The 17,199-nt window shown below is 41.0% G+C and overlaps 1 protein-coding gene across 6 annotated transcripts in view; it reads right to left on the bottom strand.

Moving 5' to 3' along the window:
* The window catches only part of zmp:0000000846 (tenascin), a 32,341-nt gene that overhangs the window by 11,256 nt on the left and 3,886 nt on the right, over positions 1-17,199 (bottom strand). For 2 of the 6 annotated variants that reach the window (XM_035667595.1, XM_035667598.1), the window contains exons 2-13: positions 12,665-13,182; positions 10,419-11,732; positions 9,789-10,052; positions 9,587-9,702; positions 8,149-8,302; positions 6,496-6,765; positions 5,865-6,050; positions 5,677-5,766; positions 5,209-5,472; positions 4,481-4,879; positions 3,103-3,552; positions 1,657-1,932 (exon numbers count right to left, since the gene is read on the bottom strand). In XM_035667595.1, the coding sequence (XP_035523488.1) occupies positions 1,657-1,932; positions 3,103-3,552; positions 4,481-4,879; positions 5,209-5,472; positions 5,677-5,766; positions 5,865-6,050; positions 6,496-6,765; positions 8,149-8,302; positions 9,587-9,702; positions 9,789-10,052; positions 10,419-11,732; positions 12,665-13,130 (4,249 nt within the window). In that variant the 5' untranslated portion in view covers positions 13,131-13,182. The remainder of the gene's footprint in view (positions 1-1,656; positions 1,933-3,102; positions 3,553-4,480; positions 4,880-5,208; positions 5,473-5,676; positions 5,767-5,864; positions 6,051-6,495; positions 6,766-8,148; positions 8,303-9,586; positions 9,703-9,788; positions 10,053-10,418; positions 11,733-12,664; positions 13,183-17,199) is intronic. The other 4 variants (XM_035667597.1, XM_035667599.1, XM_035667596.1 and 1 more) reach the window with 3 other exon arrangements.

The raw sequence follows: 17,199 nt of genomic DNA on the forward strand, positions 1-17,199 counted from the left end.
TTTGTTATCTCGAGAAAACAAACTTTGTTATCTCGAGATAACAAATTAATAAGTCATTATCACGAGATAACAGTGCATTAAAAAAAAAAATCCATGGCCGTTCTCGGCTTCCGTACTAATGAGCCAACTAACAATTCATGTAAATTATCTAGCTAGCTAACAATTGATGTAGATTAGCTAACTAGTGTTTCGCTAACTTGAGATGTGACTATATATACACACACACACACACACACACACACATCGCTTTTATCTTTGAACCATTTTAAAAATGTGGTTGTCTTTTCAACATGGATGAGCCTAGCACATACAGTAAAAAGAGGAGAGTTGACTGGTTGTTACCCAGGCTTGTTCAACTGTTATTGGAGCACAGAGTAAAAAGGGGCGGGGCTTAAAAGGGCAAATTACGCCTATTGCCTTTTATCAAAAACCTGATAATTAGGTGGACAAACATGTAATGCAAGGGAGAAAAAAAACAAAAAAACAAAAGCCTTCATAGTAAATAGCTGAAGAATACTGCCCTGCAAGTTTAAACAAATGAAGTGTTGATTTAAATGTGAAAATGTGGCGATGGAAGAAATATAATAAAGTCTCTTTCATGCATATGAAGGAAGATCTGCTCATGCAGCTGATCTGTAACACTGACGACAGGATCAATTCTGCATAATGTTGCATCACAGCGGTTCAAAGCAGAATAGGTCAGCTACAGAGACAGTAAAAACTTATAAAAAAACATATTTCTTACATGCGATGAGATTTATAGTCAGTTGCATGCAAACATGCAGCAGACAATTTAGGCATCATTCAGATGTAAAACAAAATGGCGTTACTGTTAACCTCAGGTTATGTTATTAGCTTTTTACCTTGATAATGACAAGAAGATTTAATCATTTGCCACCTAGTAGTTCAAAAGGAAATGAGGATATTTACTTTGACGTTCTGTGAAAATAAACTTTATCTCAGTGTCATTCACACAAACTAACAAAACTCAAATGTCACTAAAACTCATATGTGATCTCTTACACATCCACAGGCAAATGATCCGCCAAGGTTAATCAATTATACACTGAATGAGGGTTGATGGGATGAAATGAGATGGTCACGCTGTCATGGTGTGACGGGCGTGTGAGGGGTGAAAGTTATTGGTTTTGCTTTTGCAATCATTGCAGCACATCAGCGTCAAACCTCACCACGATGCAGGAGATGGTAGAGGGGGAGGGGGTTGCTTCATGCACTTTGGTAACTGGGATTGAGGGAGCATTTCGGGGTAAGGGTGAACATTTGAGGGGCGTTTGCTCGGCTCAGTGATGCGGCACGGGTGCCCATCAACCTGCCCTCTCTCAGCTAGACAGAAACAGTGGCTGGAGGGTAAAAGAATGGTTCATGGCATGTTGGTTAAGATGAAGCAGTACAGTACCCTGTGGCCAGGGTGTTGGACAGTGATGACAAAACAGAAATTAGGTTATTATGGTCGGTCTCGTTGCATGCAGCGAGGTGTGGACGCTCCACTGTGAGTGGGGCAACAGAGGTTCTAGTATGTGTCTGTGTGTGCTTCACAGATACCGACTGAAATAGAAAGGTAATTAAAAAAACCCAGAGGACAGGAAGTTAAAAAGTTAGAGGACAAAACACTGCAACGCTGCAAGTTGCAGGTACCTGTGGTGGCTTCAGTGTACAGGGGTTCAAGGAAGGAGCCCTGATACAGCCCAAACAGGCCAACCATGTAGCTGGTGTTGGGATTCAGCCCGGAGATGCCCAGGCTGAAAGCGTCTCCCGACAGAGTGAGGTTCTGGCTCTCTGCGAGATTCTCCAAGTTTGTTACCTCAATGACAAAGCTGTCAAATTCCCCACCCATGGGGCTCCAGGACGCAGTGAAGCTGTCCCATGTATTGTCAGAGATGGTGAGGTTCATCACCATGGGCTTCCGCTCCTCTGGTAGATAGACAGATCAGAATGGGGTCAACTGAATGGCAAGATGGATTGTAAAAATTACTCTCACATTAACTTTTTCAAGGCACATTATTCATTGCAAGTACAATGGGAGTATTCGGGCCACGGTTAGAGAAAAATAATCTCGGATTTCAGGATTAAAATTGGACTATTAAGAAAATAAATAAATAAAAATACGAGAAAAAGGCATAATATTTCAAGAAAAATGTCGTAAAAGAAGGGAAGTTGATGACTTTAAATCTAACTTCCCCCCCAAGGTGCCTTGAAACTATAATATTACAATTTTATCTTGCAATGTTACAACTTTCCTTTGAAATCTTATATTCCTAAAAAAATTTAATCTTGAAATATTAGAAATTTCAACTTTTTTCAAAATAGTATATTAATATATATTATTTTTATGGACAACCCCTCCCATCCCCTATATGACACTGTGGCAGAGCAGAGAAGCTCCTTTAGCACCAGACTATTACAACTACGTTGCACTAAGGAGCACTATAGGAGATCTTATCTGCCTGCTGCCATAAGACTGTACAACTCCTCCTCCAGCTGGCTCCATCAGGGTGGTCGCAGACAAGCTGGGGGACATTAATAATAATAATAATCACACTGGCCTACTTGTATTGTACAACGTGTCAGATGGCCTGAATTTCTCCCCGGGGATCAAAACACAACCTACCTACCTATCTACCTACTCATGAAATATTCTGACTTACAAAAAAAAAGATTTCCAACCTTTCTTTTCAAAATGGTAGGACTTTAATCTAACTTTTTAAGGATTTCCCCCCAAAATATGACTATAATAAATACATAAATTAAATTTATAAATAAATAAATATTATGACTTGATTCTTAAAATATAGCCACTGATTTAAAAAAATATTTCTTATTTTAAAATATGACATTTTCCTTCTGAAGATATTATGACTTTACCCTTGAAATCTCTCTTGAGTTTTGTGGCCCCAATACACCGTTAACGAGTCAAAGGTTAAACAAAAGAAAATATGGGATGAAAGACAATTGTCTTTTACAATAAAATAAAAAATACCATGCAACCATACTGAAATATTTAAAGCAAACACAAAATATGGATGTGATGATGATGGATTGAGATGAATGCCTAAAAAAAAAACTAAGATTTGCTCCAAGTACCTGTAGTAGCAAAAACTTTGAGAGGTAAAGATCGCTTCCCTTCCACCAGACCTCGCAATGTAATTTCATATTGTGTAGAGGGGGACAAACCCTCTATGTCAGCCTTCCTCACACTTCCTGGTAGTGTGCTCACATGAGCTTGTGTCGCCCCTGACGGAGCACTGACCTCCACCAAAAAGCTATCAAACACCTTGTCAGGCGCCGACCAGGCCAAGCTTATATTAGTGGAGGTGACACTGACTGTGAGGTCCCCCAATACGTCCGGTCCTGAGCTTTCAGGCTCAGCCCCAGAGCTCATCAGACCAGTATCAGGAGTGAATGGAGCCTCAGTGTTAACAGGACGGAGGGGATCTGGGTTTTGAACTGCTTCAATATCCAGAGCAGACTGTGGGGTTGTTGGGGCATCTTTGATGCTCAGCGTAAGTACATCTGGAGAGGTAGGCTTTGGTGCTACAGTGAATAAAAGCAGGTTAAAGAATACATTTGTTACCGGCTCTGCTGATGACTGGAAAAGAACCTGTGAAGAAGAAACTAGGTAGGTTAAAATAATAACACTGTAGGATTCAAATCAAATATTTCTGCACCAAAAAGGTCGGCCCTGGATCTACATTATTCCTGTGAAAGATTCATAATTGTCTCTTGTCTCTTATTATCCATGTTTTTCCATGGTTTCCACGGTTTGTATCATCAAGCAACAGCTAAGGAATTAATGGCCCCTTGAGTCAGTGCCATTAATTTTTGAAGGTTCTGAGTAGTCCACCAGAGTGGAAGTACACAGTTGTCTTCAAATAGATGTTGAAGCCATGCACAGCCATTTTTGTTGCTGCTGTCCTACAGAAAGACTGTTGAGTCACTTGTTTGACATGCGAGTGACGTATGGTGTAATTTTCTCCGACTGCTAGAGAACCATTTAATTGCGTAAATGGGACTGAAGAAGATGAATGATGTGGATGGAATTAGTGGCACAGGCTTTCTTTCAAAGAGAAAAATGGTTGCATTTAAAAAACTCAAATGAAGGAAGAAATCAGAACAGCCAGCGTACTGTAACCCCGTTGTATCTGAAGGTAATAATGGTTCAGGGAGAACTTAGTTCCCACTGTAGATTTCTTCTTGTATTTGAATTTCAGGAAGCAACATTCTGCCACAGTAGTGAAGCCTTGTCAGATGACAGATGGGATGAGATGAAAATTAGTTTTCTTTGTGAAAATAAAATCATCTCTGTTTGTCTCAATGAGTGAAGTACCAGCATGCAACTCATATCGCTACTCTGATCTAAGCACCTATTTGACGTCTGTGAAACAGAATATCATTTCCACTAAAAGGGAGAAGCTGTTAAAAATCAATTTCTCAACATTTATTCTAAAAGAGAGGTTTATACCTGTGACTGCAACAGCTTCAAGTAGCACAGATCTCTGGCTACTGGTTATTCCATAAAGTTTTATTTGATATTCTGTGGATGCCTTCAGGCCTTGGATTCTAGAGCCAGTGGCATCTCCAGGAAGTTGGACCTCTCTCACATCCGATAATCGCTGAGTGTCTTCATATTCTACAGTGAAACTATCATAGACACTGTGAGCTTTTAGTTCCCACGAGAGGTCAAATCTGTCAGGCGTGATGCCTGAGATAGTCAGAGTTCCAAGCTCGTCCTCGGGCTCCGGCCCTGAGAACTGGGACTCAGAGGGGTCTAAATACACAAAGCTAATGACATTGTCCTCCGAGCCTGTAGGAGTCGTTAGCTCACGGTCGTCTGAGTCAGCTAAATAAAATGTGAAAGAGGCTACGAGAAAAAAAAAAAAAGGGGGCACAAATCAAGACAGCATCATTTAGGTTTAAGTGCATCTCATTTTCTTGGTGGTTGTTGGCTGTAGTTTTATTTCCAATCGGCAAAACTCTGCTAGTTCAAAAGTTTAACTCTGATGTGCATTCATTTAATATATATCAACTGAATACTGATGTACTATGAAGAATAGAAACAACTATTGTGCACTAAACTCCTTTTTCCATCTATATTTAAAAGCCCTGAAGAGTCCTGAGGGACGAAAACCTCCTGAAAGCATGTGTTATTTATTTTAAGATCATGTTGTGGTCAAACTGTTTCCTACCCACCTGTGGATGCAGGAAGGGTGACAGGCATGCTCCTCTTGTGACCCCTCTCTGCAGTCAAAGTGATGGTGTAGCTCATTCCAGGAGTCAGGTTGGACAAGACATAGCTAGTCGCTGTGGCTGGGACCTCCTCCTCCTCAATCTGGCCATCTTTGGAGACGTACACCAGCCTGTAGCCGCTGACCTTAGCCCGAGGTTTCTGCCACCTCAAGGTGAGCGAGGTCTCTGTCGAGTCAACATCTTTGAAATCTCTGGGAGGATCGATATCTGACAGGAGAGAAAAATTGTGACACTCACCCTCTGTTATTTGTTAATTCTCTCGTCACTTCTGGAGCTCTACAGAAATCATAAATCAATTTCACTCGATTCGTATTCATCACCCTATTTGTATCAACAAACTTGGCCGTGTGTATATTTATGAAAGGGTGTGAAGGACTACTGTTTGGACAGCTGCTCGGCAGCCTCTCTCACCAGTTGCTGCATTTGTAGTAGTGGGGAGGCTCTCTCTTTCATTCTTCACTGCAGTCACACCAATCCCATACTCTGTCCCCGGCTTTAGCCCTGACACATGAAAGAACAAAAGGAAAATGAACATGTGGTGCCATTAACACAAGTTGTGTGCGGTCGTACTTACTAATGTTAGTCTCTTTGACCCATACCAGTGATCGTAGCTTTGGTGGTGTCTCCTGGTCCTCGTGGGAACAGTTCCTCACCATGAGTTGCTCCAGAAAGGGGACTGTATTTCACCCGATAGCTGCCAACATCAGCTTGACTGTTAGTCCACTCGAGAGTGATGCTGTCATGTGTCTGAGACACAGCCTGCAGGTCTGTCGGGGCATCCAAGGCTACAGAAATACATTTGTCATATTAGGAAAATAAGCTTTCTGCTCAAAAACTTTTGATTTATAAACAGACATTCAATTTATTATGTCAGCTTTTATAGGAAACTGGCCCACTACAATTTGCAGTATGCAAACAGATGTATGCAAATCCCCAAATCTTTAAAAACTGGTCATAAATGTATTGTTTTTTTTTTTCTTTTAAGAGGTCAGTAAATTACTAAAACAGTTGGGTACTGCAGTTTTTAGCAAATGCTACTAAACCGCATTTTTAAGGGACTACATTCAGCTTTCTCTAGTGAGTATTTCCAGGAGCCAGATGGTATATGTGGGATTGACTCAAAATAAACTACAGTACCAATGTTCACTGTGATGAAACAACATGTCAGTGCAACACTGATACTAAATTACACTAAATAAATGAAAATATAGTTACCAGTTACCAGCCTACCTGTAGTGAATGTGGCGGTAACAGGGTCACTGGTGATGTCTCCACTCTTGGCGACGAGCGACACCTGATACTCTGTGTCTGGTCTCAGACTGTCAATGCTGTACTGCTTGTCTGGGGGGGAAATGTCCACATTGGTTTCATCCGAGGGGTCGTAGCTGGGGCTGTAAAACATGGTGACTTTGTCCATAGGCGCCACCGGCTCAGACCAGCTGACCAGAGCAGAGGAGTCCGTCACATCTTTTACCTCCACCTGCCGGGGGCCGTCAATCTCTGGAGTGGGAATTTTGGTGGGAGAGCCAAGGGGTTAATCAGAGTTAAGTGGGACATCGAGGGTAAGAAAAGATGCATAAGAAATTACTTTTCCTTCACTATCAAATAAATGGAGATCAAATTACTAAGACAGAAGAGCTGAATATCTATAAAAGTTATTGTAAATGTTGTTGACGTATCCCCTCAGGATGAATTGTAATAACTTTACTTGAGGCAGGATATAGTTGCACCACCTAACTACCCGTAAAACTGTTTTATACTGTGATATGTAGTGGTGGTTCAACATGGCGGAAGAGGACCAACTCCCTCTGTAGATAAAAGCAGCTCATTCTAAAAGGTAACAAAAACATAACAATTCTTATTTTAAAGTGATTATACACTAATTAAAACATACCTATGAATATTACATTTCTGCCAATAGATCCTCCTAAATGTTACACACTGGACCTATAAATTCACAAATGAATCAAGAAAAAGATCGAGCAAAGATACTGGCTGTATTGGTGTGAGAACAAGATTGAGACCAAACATTAGCACTGCTGCCATATTTTTTTTATCATTTTTACATAAAACAGCCCTTGTAAGACTCAACTTGGCTCTCTCATAAGACAAAAGCAATAACTTGGATCAATAAGGGAAAGGCTATAGTGAAATATAATGTGATTTCCTTTCACGCTGACGCTGTGTTTACTACCTGACAAATCTCCTGTGTCCACATGTGGAGGAGACATCTTTTCTCTATGCTTTGGAGCTGGATAAAAGGACCTCTGGGAGTATAAAGGTTTAACCGTACTGCTATCATTCATTTCTGAGAGATGTGTCTAGTTTCAACCTATACAAATAAATGACATCAGGAATTAAATGGTGTGATACCCAGAGGGTCCACCAACACAGACTTGTAAACTAAATGGCTTTTCCATGCACAATGAAAGTTTAGCCTGGCGTGCCATATCGGTTGCGTAAGCAGCATAATGTATGGAGTAATACTGCAATGAAAGCTTCAGTGGGCTGAGGACAAGAGCTCAGAGAGAGATTTAGTGAAAGTAAAAAACCAACAACTATTACATGGTCACGCTAGGCTGGGATTCAATATGTCTGAGTAATTACTCTTTAGGTAAAATCTGTTAGATGGAGCTGTGGAGAGCCAGTGGGGATTTCCTGTTGTTACTCTTCTTTTCATTATGGAATTTCACTTTTTGACGTTAATGTATTTTTTTTTTTACTAGGTGCTCAAGTGAAGGGAAGAGAGAGCAGGAAAATGACATACCAAGTGAAATGGATACTTAGTACCAAGTGGATGTTTTTAGACATCCATGATCTCACCAGTTGACTCTAAAAAAATGAATGCGCTCAGAAAATGTTTGATTACAGCCAGATACTTACTGGTAGTGACTTTTTTGGATGTTTGGGGTCCTTTGGTGTTGTTCTTGATGATGTTGATGGAAACTTCATACTCTTGTCCTGGCCCAAGGCCTGACTGGAGGAACTGGTTTTGAGAGGATGGAAGGGAGCTCACGACTTTTCCATTTTCTTCTTTCTGCAAGGACACATAAGGCATAAAGTAATATACCCTCGACACACAGATATCAGATGATTGATTAAATAAATAATATCAATCGATCAACACATGCACTCTATAAAAATATATTTACATTCAGCTGGTTAGTGTTTAGATTTATTTTTATTTTTATTTTATATTTTTTTCAGACTGAGCCAGACTAGCCGTTTTCAGCTTGCCGGAATGGCTGTTGCTTCATATTTAGCGTACAGACATAAGAGTGGTAGAAATCTTCTTCTTCTTGCAAGAAAGCAAAACATTTATTCTTTATGTGTGTAATGGGTTAAAAGACTTTAGAAGTGCTCTTTCAATTCAAAACAGACAGAATAATACAGTTTGCAGTTTGTATTAAGTTATTATTTGTTATTTAGTTTTAAGTTATCAGGTTTCTTCAGCATAAATCTACCCTTGTTACTCTTTATTCTCTTAAACTTTAAAGAAAGAAGGAGATTTTTCAACAGGATATTCCACAAGATGCCAAAGTGGGACTACTGGGAGTAATACCAAACAGTCTGAATAGAAGAGAATATATTACTTTAAGTATAACCATTAGATCGCTGAAACCATACCTCCCGACATAAAATATATGAATCCAAAAAGTAAGGGCGCATATGACATATTTACTGGTGGATCTCTGTCGTGGCTTTATTATACAATGTGGTTTATTATCCAACAGTGCCTGGCCCGCCTACTTTAGCTCCTAAAAGAAAACAAAACTGTGTTTCTAATTTCCATGGCACCTCAGAAATCAGATTACAGAAGGTATGAAACAATGCTACATGCAATAAATTACACACTGCAACATCATCTAGGTATGCATGAAACAGTGGCTGGGAACTTGCAGAGCACAGGAAGTGTGTGAGAGGACTGATAACCAAAAACAGCACTGCCCTGCAAGAGTACATCACACACACCATCTGCAAAATTAGCATGAAGGTCTGGAAAGGACAACATATTTGGAAATGTGTAAAAAACTTTGCAGTAAGTGCAAAACTTAAATAGACCTGTGACTTATCAGCTGGCAGAGTGATTTACTTTCAAAAGAATTACTGGCTTGGATTCTGGGCTGCAGATTTACCCGCAGTCCTATGACATCCAGACTTGCCCTTGCTGAGTTTTTCCATATGTCAAAGCAATTTTAATGGTTAGCACTGAAATAAATCCATGTTTTGCTGAGACTTCCAATAAGCTGGCATTGCTTATCACCTCTCACTTTTTTAATGAAATCCAAAGTAAGCCTTCAGAATTGATGGGCAGACTGACCGTGTTGCGGAAATAGATCTCCCAGCCATCGAAGGCGATGTCCAGCTGGTCCCACATCACCTCCACTGAGGTCTCTCTCACCGATTTGAATCTTAAACCTTCTGGCTGTGGAAGTTCTGAAGGGATGGAAAATTACCATTGATAGTTAAGTTACTATTTTCTATGTATATTTACAGTAAACTATCAGAGACGATGGATGTACCTGTGGCCACCCTCGCGCTGACAGGGACACTTTTCTTGTTGCTCAGAACAGCGTAGACGTTGATCTGGTACTCAATACCAGGTTCAAGCTCTCGGACAGTGGCAACAGTTTTGTCTCCTGAGACAGTGAACTCCTGGTGAAGACCACCGGGACTGGTGGGCACATATGTCACAAGATACTCGGTCACCAACATCTCGTTGTTCCAGGACAGGTCCACTGTGTCACTGGTGACCTCGCCAACAGTAAGGTCCTTTGGAGGAGACACTGGAAAAATACAAAACCAAAAAGAAAAACTTTGCTGAGTCTCTCATGCCCTTGATCATTGAGTATCCACCACCACACAGAGCTAATGCAAACTCCAGAGCCACATCTGGCTGTGGTGTGAAGAACTGCCAAAGAAGTGCGAACAAAGTGCAGACAACGGCAATACACAAACCGAAAACCACTTTTATATTCACTAAAATAGTTTCTTTCAAGATGAGTGGTGAGTGAATTTTGAGAATAGAAGGAAATGACATCACTCTGGATTTGCTTTTATAGTACATCTAGTTAAATGGAAAATTTCAGGATTTGTGAACTGCCAAATCCTTTTTTGTGTGTTTCTGCACTGAACTGAACAGAGATTCTTACCTTCTGAGCAGTCTTCTCCAATATATCCCTCGTCACAGACGCACAGACCATTCACGCAGCTGCCTTTGTCCTGGCAGTTATTGAGACAGCTCATCTCTGCACAGCTTTCTCCTTCATATCCACTCTCACATGAGCACCTTCCATTGATGCAGCGCCCCCTGTTGTTGCAGTTGCCTGGACAGGCGTGCACAGAGCAGTCATCTCCCGAGTAGCCTTCCTGACAGACACACTTGCCATCCACACAGTCACCACGTGCCAGGCAGTCATTGGGGCAAGCTTTCTGACTGCAGTCTTCCCCGGTGAAGCCTTCGTCACAAACGCACTGTCCGTCGACGCACCGGCCGCGGTCTCTGCAGTTGTTGGGGCAGCTCAGTTGACTGCAGTCCTCGCCGGTGAAGTCTGTGTGACACACACAACGTCCTTTAATACACTCGCCACGGCCATAGCAGTTTGAGGGGCAGGTCTTGATGCTGCAGTCCTCTCCTGCGAAGCCTTCCTCGCACACACACTGGCCGTTAACACAGCGCCCCCTGTGCAGGCAATTGTTTGGACAGGAAAGCTCTGCACAGTCGTCTCCCTGGAAGCCCACATCGCAGGCGCACTGTCCGTTTATGCACTGGCCTCTGTTGTTACAGTTGTTGAGACACGCCAACTGGCTGCAGTCTTCCCCTTGGTAGCCCACGTCGCAGATACACATACCATTGAAGCACGAACCTCTGCCGTTACAGTCGTTGAGGCAGGTGAGCTGAGCGCAGTCGTCTCCGCTGAAGCCGGCGATGCAGACACACTGGCCATCAACGCAGAAGCCATTACCATGGCAGTTGTTGGGACAAGTGCGTTCTCCACAGTCCTCTCCGGTGTATCCCTCGTCGCAGTAGCAGGTGCCATTCTCACAGCGTCCACGATCATAGCAGTCTTTGGGGCAGATGAGTTCAGAGCAGTCGAAGCCAGTCCAGGGTTCCTGGCACACGCAGTATCCGTCGTCACAGAGGCCGCGGCCTCTACAGTTGTTGAGGCATTTGGTTTCAGAGCAGTCTTCGCCGAAGTAACCATCAGAGCAGATGCAAACACCGCCCACACACTGGCCGTATGCTCCGCAGTCCACAGGGCAGACCTCAAGTGTGCAGTCTGCGCCGGCGAAGCCCTTGAAGCACTCACATTTTCCGTCAACGCAGCGGCCCCGGTCCTGACAGTTACTGGGACACTCTGGTTCAGTGCAGTTGGGTCCCTTCCAGCCAGGCTCACATACGCAGCCACAGGTTTCAGTGCTGTAGTTTCCATGGCCGTTGCAGTAAGGTTTAGTTCCCAGCTCACCTTTGGTAAGAAAGACATTGTTTCAATTTTTATTTGTTTAACCTATTCAATCAAATGTTTTGTGGAAAATTGTTTTGGAACACATTAATGTCAGGTTGTTGTTTTTTTGTTTTCAGAAAGGCCTTCAAATTTTGTTCTCCAGGTGAGCAAAACTATGGTTTGTTTGGTAAAGACCCCAACAAAAATGACACATTATCGTGGTTTTAATACTTTTTTTAAGCAAAAATGAAAATTCCTACTAAACATGAATTATATCACAATCATAAAATCCGTCAAAATAATTAACATTTTAAAAAAACATCTACTAGATTATGCAGCCCTAGCATAAAGGCTGTAAACAGGCGGAAGCAGCTGGTCTGGCCTATAAAGCTTACTAATTAACATGTTATATCTTGTTTGTTAAAAACTACAAGTTTTAGTTTTATGGGTTTTATGTTCGGGACTATTTCTTGGTCAGGTGTCATTTCCCCTTATTCCAGTCTTTATGCTAAACTAATCCAATACGCTGCAGGCTCTAGCTTCAAATACAGCATATACATAAGAGTGTGATATCGATCTTCTCATCTAACGCTCTGCAAGAACATGAATGAATGAATTAATAAATAAATAAATAAATAAAAAGTGTCTCCCTTTAAGAGCATCATTCAGAAATAGTCTAAGGCTTATTTTAGCAACTACCAAAGAAGACTTTTTATTTCCATTGACATTCAGAAACTGCATGTCATTTGAGTCAAACAATGCCCCAATTCAAAGTAACCGATGAGTTGATGGGAGTCTCACACCCCCACATTGAATTCCAAAGAACTCCTCAACAGATAGATGGAACAGATGGGCCTTATAGTGAAAGAGGCTCATAGAAGAATGTGTAGAAATAAAGGATTATTTTATTCCACTGGCTGTAATCTACACACCTATAGAAGATGGACACCTACCTGTGAGCTGTGCACTGCAGCAGGGCGCGTCGCCATTACACTGATCTCTCAATGCTGAAACTTCTCCTTCGAGCATCTCCAGCCGGCTCATGAGGTCTTTCAGGCCGGGCAGGTCGTCTTTGCAGCCACAGGCCTGCCGAGGTATGTTGATGCGGTGAGTAAAGACAATCTGGTTCTCCCCATCGACGGTGTGCTCGCTGGTGTGATGGCCCGAAGAGACTGCGGTATCTTTGGAGGGCAAGCTCTCAGGAGAGTCCAGGTCCACTGAGCACAGGTGACTGGCAGGAACATTGATGTTATAGACGTGGTTGAAAACCACGGGATGGCCGGCACTTGGGAGGGTGATGTTATGTTCTTCAGGGGTTGTCTGTCGTCGGTGGCGTAGGATTTTCTTCACGAGCCCAGCATTTAATAAGCTGAGCAAAGCAGTGAAGAGGAGGCAGCCCAGAAGGCCTCTTGTACCCATGCTAGAGTTTGAACCTCTGATTGAAGGCCAATCTGGGTTAATGGGGAAAGTTCTGGAAAACAGAAGGAAAATAGAGAACACAAATGCAGTTTAATTGTAATGTATAGCTGCAATGATTAGTCGATTAATTGATTGATCAAAACAAAAATAATCAACTGATTAATTGACAATTGAGTGACAATTTGCTGCTTTTCTTGAACTTAAGTTATAGCAAATTGAATATTATTGAAGTTTGGACAGCTGGTTGGACAAAACAATATATTTGTTTGTTTAATCCGTACAAAGCCCTGAAAAGACTGAAAGCGACAATTTGTGGTTTTACAGGGATTATGGATCAACTAGTTATTGGCAGGAGGGCAGTAACTTCCTCATATTAATATTAAATAGACAGGCCTGGCAGTGGTACCCATCTTCTCATCTAACTTCCAGCAAGACAATTTCCACCCAAAAATAGAATTATTCCTTTAATATATAAGACAAGGGCTTGAAAAGCATTTTATATATCGCACACAGTAAAGATTTCCAAATCGGATCTACCAACTGACTCACTTCCTTTAAGGTTGTCCTCAGACCAGGATCCCTTCACATTACTTCAACTAACATCAGCCTTGTCTGTGGTGCACACAAGTCTATTTGTGAGTCAGGTACTAATGTAGGTAAACAGTAAATAATCAGACTATTAGTCACTGTATTGCAAGCCACAGCGGCTACAGCAGTCTACGCAGAGGTTTATGTAGTTATATTATTCATCTCTATGTGATAGTGCTACAGTAAACAAAAAACTACTGCTTTGGTAACAGTTTTCCATTTGTAGAACTTGTAAAAAGGTCAACAGAGCAAAAAAACCTGAAAAACACTGTTGTAACAAAGCCCAGATTAATCGCCACATCCAATTTAACCACCCAAAGAAAGAGATTGTATATACTGCTGCATAAAAAAAGGCTTTAATCCACAAAGAATCCAGTTGTGCTGGCACATCAAGTTCTTGCATAGTATGCATACACATACTTGAAAAAGCTCAGCTGTTAATGTATATAACATAAAAAATAACAGAATATATCCCATACAGAGGACTCCTTCTCACCCACAAATCTCGCTGATGACTTCATCAGCTGGACACCAAGTACACTATAATTTGTGGGAGCCAAAGTAGAACAAATGACAAGCTTTTCCTCAGCGTGGGAAAGCCTCCTTGGATTATTCAGTGTTGAGTTTCCAAAGGATCTGAGTAAGCATGAGAAATCAAGAGAAAGGCCCACGATGACTGCACAGACTAGCTGATAAACTGGGTCTGTGCTCGGGTCTCTTCCTCACTTACGGAAACATCTTTGCCATTTTCACACGCATGTCTTCTGCCATGTCTGAGAGGAGTGTGTGAAACTATACCTCCAAAAAAGAGGTTGCATCTCAATGATGGAGGATTTTTGTCTTGCTTTTCTTTGATTGGTAGCAGCTAACAGAGCTTGCACATGCAAATCAATGAAAAACGACTTCCAGAAGGGAATTGTTAATGTAATGATAGCTACGAAAAGACATGCACCTGGATTTAAATTCTCATGGAGACCTCTGGAAACTATTCAGACGATGCTTACACTCTGCTATCAGGTAACGAAAGTAGATTTTCAACAAAGGTTCAGCTGAGTGTTTGTTGCATGTAACCATGACTGCATTCATCTTTTTTCCTCTTTTAATTTATGAATAGGACATATTTTTTAATCCTCCAGAGATACAAAATCAAAACAGATCATGGCACCTGTGCATAAATCAAAAACATCCATTCTAATCCATACCTAAAAAAACTGACATAAATTACAAGCAAAAATGTGGAGGAAAAAAAATACATTAGGTTGTCACATGAAGAGAGAAAAAACTATTCTTTATCCCAGAACCAAATCTGCTCAACAATTCAACATCCCATCCATATTTAGACAATCTACAAATCTTTAAAACTAAAAAGTTTCCAAATGACAGAAAATAGGCCCATAAAATGTCAAAAATATACAGATCCCTTGACCTCATTTCAACCTTTGACCCCAAACCACAGGATTAAAGCCACATTCATTAGTAGGGCTCAATGTATCCTCAGCTTTTGAATACAGAAGGGCCTGAACACAAATATGGATACTTCACATCATCCAAACACTGTGAATAATGTAAATAAGCCCACATTTAAAGGATATAATGTTGTCAATTCACAGTATTTTATTGTACTCATACAACCATTCTGAATATATGAAAAAAAGTCATTAAATGGGAATCTTTCCCATCTCTACCATCCATCCCATATGACGTGAACAGTTCAACACCCACAACAAACACTGTTTGTGATGAAGAAGAAACCCTCACTCTCAAGGAAGTGTTCAGGAGACCTTGATAACTTACACAGCTATACATTTATTGAGGTTTGGCCGAGGAGAATAAGATCAGTAATACAACTGAAGCTCAGTGCACTGCCAAATGAAGGATACCTCTTGTTGGGGGATATTTAACACAAACCCAGATCCAGATATGAACAGACTCGAGCCATTCCTGGACCTGGATGCTTGTGTTTGTGAAATTCCTTCAAAAACTAGAATATCTTCTAAAATATCAGAATCTCAATAGACTGTTAAGATTAGAGTATTGACAGAAAGGTTCAGGATTAATGAGCAGGTTGAGCCTGTGTGTATTTACTAAGCTCTATACCCAGTGATGAATTTTCCTGTAAGGAATAGCCTGAGATTTATATTTGTGGAAAACCAATACAGCAGATTAAAGAGGCACGAATCAACAGACCACGATGTGACAAGTTGTGGGCAACTTGACAAAAGCCTTTAAATACAGCAAGTGTCCTACAAGCTGAGAGGAAATGTTGTGGTGTTGTGCAGATCAGAGGAGAACACCATGGCGACTGAATGTTGTCTATCACTTTCTTTTCTATCTTTCGTTTTTATTTTGTTATATTTGGATGACAGGCAGCATGATGTATTCCTTAAATAAAACTGATGCATATGAAAAACATTTTCCATTACAGGCACCGCAGTCCCTTTAAACAGTTTGGGCTGAGGTATCAGTATGAAGGAGGACCCCTCTCATCAGTGCTCTTTTCTTTCATTTACTACCCTAACATTTGACCCCACCTTTGACCTCTCCTTCTTCAAGTGCTCCTTACCAGCATTTTTGCACTGTTAAAAGTCACAGATATAAAACTGAGCTTGGGTTTCACAAGGTCTCGCACATCTGGTGTGTGGCAGGATAAAGGTAGGTTACGGCTGGTGTTGTAAATCTGAACACTAGGTCCGTCAATATGTTTCTGATCTCCTTCTAGAAAGCTTTACAAGACACCAAGACTGATAATTTGCGGTCTTGGAGGTAAAGAATGAATCCTCAAATCCTCAGCACTGCTTTGCTGTGTTTTTAGCAAGCAAATTAACACATCTTTTGTTTTTGTAAAGTGCAGAAAGTCACTGCAAATTAAACTATGTCATAGCAATACATAGGTAGTGCATATCAAAGTTTGAGATGTATGGAACAAATAATCAACAAATAAAGCAAACAGTGTGACTCTCCTGCAAAGAATGCAACTACATTTAAAGTCAACGTGTGCTTTCTTTAACAATTCAACGTCAACCTCAGATGGCCCCAGAACAAAAACAAGAAGGACACAGGAGGGTGGTACTCAATCCACACTGTGCGCACTGCAGTGAGGGGAAGATGTGCTTGATAGGTTCAAACGTGTCTCAGTGTCACTATTCTATATTCATAAAATACCTCTAATATCTACAGTGGATATAAAAAGTCTACACACCCCTGTTAAAATGCCAGGTTTTTGTGATGTAAAAAAATGAGACAAAGATAAATCATGTCAGAACTTTTTCCACCTTTAATGTGACCTCTAACGTGAACAATTCAATTGAAAAACAAGCTGAAATCTTTTAGAAAAAAAATATAAAATAAAAAAATAAAAAACTTACAATAAGCTGGTTGCATAAGTGTGCACACCCTCTTATAACTGGGGATGTGGCTGTGTTCAGAATTGACCAATCACATTCAAACTCATGTTAAATAGTAGTCAGTACACACCTGCCAT

The sequence above is a fragment of the Morone saxatilis genome, unplaced genomic scaffold (assembly GCF_004916995.1).
Source record: "Morone saxatilis isolate NCDOM2014 unplaced genomic scaffold, NCSU_SB_2.0 Contig21, whole genome shotgun sequence".
Lineage (NCBI taxonomy): Eukaryota > Metazoa > Chordata > Actinopteri > Moronidae > Morone > Morone saxatilis.